Source organism: Dryobates pubescens, chromosome 22, assembly GCF_014839835.1.
Source record: "Dryobates pubescens isolate bDryPub1 chromosome 22, bDryPub1.pri, whole genome shotgun sequence".
Classification (NCBI taxonomy): Eukaryota; Metazoa; Chordata; class Aves; order Piciformes; family Picidae; genus Dryobates; species Dryobates pubescens.
Window position 1 is genome coordinate 18,671,893 of NC_071633.1, and position 6,740 is coordinate 18,678,632.

Here is a 6,740-nt window from a genome sequence, read left to right on the forward strand (position 1 = left end):
TCTGCCATTTTTAGTGCAGCAGAGAAAAAGCAAAGTTCTTTTTTTAGCCTCCTCCTCTTTTTTTTTTAGCCCAACAGGCCTTTCTGGAGCAGAATCTAACAATGTGGCTTCTTTTTAAATTGGAAGTTCTTTCCTTCATTTCCAGTGCCATGGGTGCTGCCTGCCTGGAGGCCAGCGAAAGCCAAGGAAAACATTGCCTTTGACTGCCTCAGACCGCAGGGTGCGCTTCGCTGAGAGCAAGCATTGCTTGTGGAGTGATTTGCTCCACTTACAACCAGAGCTGTGGCACTTTCAGAACCCAAAGTGTCAGCTAAAGCCAAAGTGCAGTGCTGCAGATGAGTGGTGAGAGCAGCAGAGCTGTGCACACAACTGTTGTGTTGCTCTCCACGAGGTGAAGGGCTCTGGAAATCAAAGGCGTGGCAAAGACACCTGAGCACAGGCACACAGGTTTGAAGGGCCGGAGGGCTTCGCTTGCTGGGGTTGAGGAGAAAGTTCTTCCCAGAAAGAGTAATTGGAATGTGCTGCCCAGGGAGGTGGTGGAGTCACTGTCCCTGGAGGTGTTCAAAAAAGGATTGGATGTGGCACTTGGAGCCATGGTTTAGTTGTCAGGAGGTGTAAGGTGATAGGTTGGACTTGATGATCTCTGAGGTCTTTTCCAACCTGGTTGATTCTGTGATTCTGTAACCCAGGTTGGATGGAACTGGAGCTACCTGGTCTAGTAGGAGATAACCTTTAAGGTCCCTTCCAACCCAAACCATCCTGTGACTCTAATGCTCATTCACTACTGCCTGGAGAGGCTTTCTCCTTCCTCCCTGGCTTATTTCACAAGGACCCTCCTGTGCAGACAAGCCTCCTTTGCTGTTCTCTCTGTTCTGTTTTCTCAAGTGCAAAATGGATGTTGCAGAGCCTAAGGCATAAATAGGGGCTAGAGGAATGAGACGTGCTGCTCTAATCTATACACACAGCCTTATTGACATGTGAAATGTTTGTCTGAATGACTCCATACTTCCATGGCATGATGAAAATTCCCTACAAAAATAGGTAAAACGTCAAGTCAGAGCTTTTTAGCTGGAGAAAATAAACATAAGTCTACCATTTACCCTTCCCCTGAAGTTAAACTGACTTCCCCTGCCAACAATAACACAACAGAACTGTATCAACAGAATTATATCAACACTTCTGCTGTTTCAATATTAAGTTCAAGCATCTGTTAACAACTTATTGCTTGTTGTTGTTGTTACTTGGCCAGATCTTTTATCTGTATACAACCTATTCGTGCTGGAGGTCACTTTCTTTTCAGTCCTTATTTACTTTTCCCACACTCTGCTTCTCATTTTCTTTCAGCCCCCAATAATTTGACATTTCTTGCAGGCCTTTTTGTCACAGTTTTTCTCCTAGGATCCCCAGCTGCTTCACAAACAGTTCCTTTACTGGAGCACTTCTTTCCACACTAGGCATTACAGCAACAGAGAGGTGCCAGCTGACAAAGGAACCGTGGACAGAGATCAATTAATGCACAGCAGAAGCACAGAAACTGTCTTGTCTTTGCTGAAAATGTGCAGTGTGGGACTCTGCAAGCAGCAGATGAGGGCCAGTGAATGACTATTAAGAAATCTTATGGAAATGAAGTTTATTCACCACAGGAGTAAAAACAGATGCAAGCAAACAAACCTTCTCTGACTGCCCAATGCAGCTGGTAGGGAGGGCTTTGCATTTTTATGCTACAGAATGGTCAAGATGCTCTTCATTGCCTTGAGAGAGCATGCCATTTAAAACTAAAGAAGTGTACACCTCAGAAGAGAAACAATTTCTCAGCACCAACACAGGATGAAGGTATCCAGCCTATGCCAAGAGGTTTGTCCAGCACTGTGAGGGAAGAAAAATACCTGCATTAACACTGGGAAGTCTAGCACTCTGTGCAGGCTTTGCCCTGGGGGGGCTGGGGAAGGAGAGAGATTCCTCTGATGATCTGATTTGAGCATGCCATGTGCTGTCCTGAAGCAGCCATGTTGCAAGCAGCATCACTAGAAGACAAGTTCTGGTGTGTCAGCAGCAGCTGCTGCTGGAGAAGAGGGGCTGGCTGGAAAGAGAAGGGCAGGTACTCATATTTACAGAAAGCTGTTGGTCATAGCAGCAGGAATTTGCTTGACAGTAATAAACAGTCATCAAAGGCGGCCTCGGCAACTGCTGTACTCGTTAATGACTGTTAATGAGCACTAATAGCAATCAGATTACATCAGAGGGATTGCAGCACCTGCAGAAACTGCCAGACATTTCCACAGCCCCAAAGCACATCAGTGTGATGCCAGAGCAAAGGCTAGGGGCCAGCAAAACTGGAGGTCGCCTTGGGTGGAAAACACAAAGCAACTTCCGAAGTTTCCATGCAAGCTCATCTCAACTCCCCCGTGGCTCAGCACAGCCATGTACAGAGCACCATAATGCTTATTACCCAGGGCATATGGATTAACAGACTGCTCTTTAAAGCAGCTGCTTAGATCCTCCCAAGCAGCCTTCCAGCCAGCCCATAGTCATTCACACACCCTGACCCTGCACAGGCCCCATGCAGGGCAGCCACACGCTTCGCCTTGTCATGCCCACAGTCTCTAGGTGGGTGTTTGATGCCTGACTGTCCTGGTGTCCCAACAGCTCACTGAAAGCCAGGCTGAAACCCATCCTTTTGTTGGCTCTCTTTGCCCTGCTCCTCCAGCAGAGCATGAAATCACAAGGCTCAGCTTGAAACACTCCCAGGCTTCGAGCTCCCTCTGCAGTGTTTTGCCAGGAATCGTCTTGCCTCAAGAACCCTTCAAGTGCCTGGGTTAGGACCCCAGCAGCTCTGAGCACTTGAATTTCTAGGAGACTCCCACTGAAACCTGAGCAAATCCAATAAACCATTTCTGCTAAGCTTTATTCTGATGTGGAGCAGCTGACCTTGGCAAATACTTTCTCTGCTGAAGCCCTATGAACTGCTATCAAAGGAAGTAACTGGAGGAAAGCAAGTTCTTGGGGTGTTTCATCTGTGTGTGTCAGAGGAGTTAATGGGGCAGCTTCGAATACAACAGGAGGGGCTACTGAATCACTGTGGCATTAGGAGAGAGTTTAACAGCATTTCAGTGATGGTTTACATCACAACCAACCAGTATCTGGTTTCTTCCATGTTCTGATGCTGATTTAGACACCTGCAGAATTACACTGATGCAGGGAATTATTTTCACATCTCCTTGCCCTTCAGTGTGTAATCTGGCCACTAAGTCTTACACTCCTCTCAAGTGGCCAGTCCCTCCTTCCATGACCTGTAAGCTCTCTTCTTCCACTTGAGTTTGCCCAGCAGGTCCCTGCTCAACCACGCAGGTCTCCTGGCTCCCCTTGATTTCCTACTGGTTGTGATGCTCTGATCCTGAGCTTGGAAGAAGTGGTCCTTGAATGTTAACTAATTACCTTGGGCCCCTTTACATTCTAGTTCCCTGTCCCCTAAGATTTCCCCCAGCAATTGCTTGAAAAGGCCAAAGTTTGCCCTGCTGAAGTGCAGGTTGTGATGCTGCTTGGTGTTGTTCCTACCACACAAGATCCTGAACCCCACCATCTCATGGTCACTGCAGACACCACTGCCCTCACCCTTCACCACTTCAACCAGCTCCTTCTTGCTAACGATCCAGCAGCACCCCTAGCTGGCTCAGCCATTTGCCTCAAGAGGTTACCATCCATGCCCTGCAGGAGCCTCCTGGACTGCGGCTGGACTTGCTTCCAGCAAGTATCTGGCTAGGTAACCCCCCCACGAAAACCAGGGCCTGGAACCAGAGACCAATTTCTTCCCCACAAGGGTTGTCAAGGCTGGGCCTGTGCTGCCCAGGGCAGGGCAGTGGTGGAGTCCCCATCCCTGGAGGAATTTCGGAGCCTGGAGAGGTGGTGCTGAGGGACAGGGTTTAGTGGCGCCCTGGCAGTGCCGGGTTAAGGGCCTGGCTTTGTCGTCTTGAAGATCTCTTCCAACCAAAACAATGCTGTGTGGCCTTCCATCCTCGCACTGCTCTCCTCCCCTTTGGCAAACAGCCTCAGAAACATCCCTTGCAGGTACGGGTGCTCAGAAGCAGTCAATCGCTCTCTACCGCCGCCGGTGTCCTTCACTTCGGGCTCATGGAAGCCGAGGCGGCGCGACCCGGCCCTGCTCCTCCCGCAGCAGGAGCCCGGCGGTGCCAGCTGCTCCAGCACACGCTCTGCATTCGGCACCACGGAAGCAGCCAGGTCGGCTCCGAGGGCTTCCGAGCACTGCGCGCTGCCAGGAGCAGCCCGAAGGAAGGGGTTGGGGAGGCGGGGTGCGGAGGTGCCGGGCGGGGGTTGGGGGGGGGGGGGTGCGGAGGTGCCGGGGGGGGGGGGTTGGGGGGGGGGTGCGGAGGTGCCGGGGGGGGTGTTGGGGGGGGGGGGTGCGGAGGTGCCGGGCGGGGGTTGGGAGGGGGGGGTGCGGAGGTGCCGGGGGGGGTGCGGAGGTGCCGGGGGGGGGGTTGGGGGGGGGGTGCGGAGGTGCCGGGGGGGGGGGGCTGGGGGGGGTGCGGAGGTGCCGGGGGGGGGGTGCGGAGGTGCCGGGGGGGGGGGGGATTGGGGGGGGGGGGGGGGGGGGGGGGGGGGGGGGGGGGGGGGGCAGCCCCACGGGGCGCGGCGCCTCGCGCGGCCGCCATCTCACGGCGCGCGGCTGGGCGCGAGCCGACCCGCCGGCCGCGTCGCGTCACGTCACGTCACTTCCGGGTCAGGGGCAGCCCCCCGCTGTCGCCGCGGCGCCGGGACTGGGCCGTGCCGGGTCAGGTCAGGTCAGGTCGGGTCAGGTCTCAGCACCTCAAGCTCTGTGGCCTCCCAAGAAGTCGCTCTGTGATAGACCACAGTCCACGCCTGGAGGCCGGGGCCGGGTCTCTGACAGCCTTTGCCCCGAAGCCCGTGTCGACTCGCCGCGGAGCCTGGTAGTGGCTGTGGGGAAGGCCTCGGCACCATGGATCCGTTTCTGTCTCTGCTGCACTCTTTCTCCTCGAGCTTGGCGGATAAGGAGCTTTCTTCCATGAAGTTTCTCTGCCAGGATAAAATCGGGAAAAGGAAGCTTGAGTCTGTCCAAAGTGGTGTGGAGCTCTTCACCATCCTTCTCGAGCAGCAGGACATAACGAGAGACAACGTAGCGTTTCTTGAAGAAATGCTTACGAACATTAGAAGAGAAGATTTGCTCTCAAAGCTAAAGCAGTTCGTAGGTGAAGGAGAAGTTAAGGCTCCTGCAGATCAACCAGATCCACATGAAAAACGTAAGCGGATCATACATTTTATTATTCCTTCCTTCTCGGGCAACCCCTGTAAAGCCGCACCACATTCTCTAGCTGTAGGTATGCTCGGAGTAAACACCGAGTACGGCTGCCCTTACTTGCCCGTTGTAGCTGAGCCCAGTGCTAAGGGTGCTACTAGCTGCTGGCCAGAACTGTGTTGTACCCTGGAAACGTACCGGGAGGGCAGCAAAGGCTGCAAACAGCTATCCGGGGCGGAAGTTTCTTCCCTTTTTATACTGAATGGTCACTTGGCAATCGTGGTATGTACGTGGGCTTGTAAGTACAGCCAATGGCTTTTCCGAGCGTGATGGGACTTGCAGTATGTGCTGTGCAGCAAGAGTAGGAGCACTCTGCTGAAAAACAAACGCTGTTAACACTGTTCGGTATTTCATAGTAGATCCATGGTTAACTTGGTGTGTTTCTGCTGTTTCAGGTCTCCAGAGGGTAGCTATGGAGGTCATATGTGATAACGTTGGGAGAAACTGGAGAATGCTGATGCGGAAACTGGAGTTTTGTGATGTGAAAATGGAAAGAATAGTGGAAGCCAACCCGCGGGACCAGCGGGAGCAGCTGTTTCAGTCTCTGCGGGAGTGGCAGAGGTGGAGGGGAAGAGATGCCAAGGTGGCTGACTTGATAGCAGCTCTTCGGCGCTGCAGTATGAATTTGGTGGCAGACATAGTTGAACAAGAGCTTTCACTACTGGACAATGGACCCAGGTGAAATCGATGCAAAACCACTTCCAGGTCTGAGATATGGATGCAAAAAGTAAACCAGTGCCTTTGGCTGTTTTCAAGCAAAATGCCATTGCTGTTAGTAATTCTGCCCTTAACTGATGTGCTTTAATAGGTTGATCTGTGGTCAGATGAAGATTAACATAAAGCCAAATTCCTTTCAGGTAATGCCTTGTACTTTGGTGCTTCCTTTAAGAGACTTAATTTTTTTTGAAGACTTGAACAGCATTTTGTAGGAATTCTTACATTTTGTCCTACCTGAAAACAAGATTTGCTTTACTGCAGGTGCTTTTCAACCATGAGACACTTCTGAAGCAGCTGTACTTAACGTTTCGCAGGGAGTCTGGATTATCTTTGTGTATGTGTCACCTATTGCAATCCTAGTGGGAAAGGGGGAAGGAGTACAGCTCTTAGCTGTGCACTGGCTTTTCTTTTTGAATAGGATAAGATCATACCTTCTATAACTTGTCAAATCCATCTGGTGTCTGTGAAAGGATGTACTGAACTGACTGTAACCTCAGGCCCCAAGACTGCAGTGCAGGTGGCTTTTTGTTGGCAGGTTGAAAAGGAACTAGTTGAAATCCAATGTCTGTATCAAGTGCCTTCATCAACCTGAAGAAAACATCCTCCTGAAGCTATCAAAGAAAACATCTGCCTCTCAGATGTTTACAGCAGTCACTTGTGACTGCCATGAATGCTTTAAGAAAGCATTTAAGAT

At 51.6% G+C, this 6,740-nt stretch overlaps 1 protein-coding gene across 1 annotated transcript; it reads left to right on the plus strand.

The window, feature by feature from the left end:
• Positions 1 to 4,861: 4,861 nt before the first annotated feature.
• On the plus strand, positions 4,862 to 6,267 carry FADD (Fas associated via death domain). Its single transcript, XM_009897495.2, has 2 exons — positions 4,862 to 5,273; positions 5,725 to 6,267. The coding sequence occupies exons 1-2, from the start codon at positions 4,973 to 4,975 to the stop codon at positions 6,009 to 6,011; spliced, it is 588 nt and encodes a 195-aa protein (XP_009895797.1). The 5' UTR covers positions 4,862 to 4,972; the 3' UTR covers positions 6,012 to 6,267.
• Positions 6,268 to 6,740: the final 473 nt, after the last annotated feature.

What these genes read in the sequence shown, in the direction of transcription:
- FADD (XM_009897495.2), top strand. Translation starts at nt 4,973, where the DNA reads ATGGATCCGTTTCTGTCTCTGCTGCACTCTTTCTCCTCGAGCTTGGCG. An exon ending in ACCAGATCCACATGAAAAAC is followed by an intron (nt 5,274 to 5,724) that starts GTAAGCGGATCA and finishes CTGCTGTTTCAG; the next exon opens with GTCTCCAGAGGGTAGCTATG.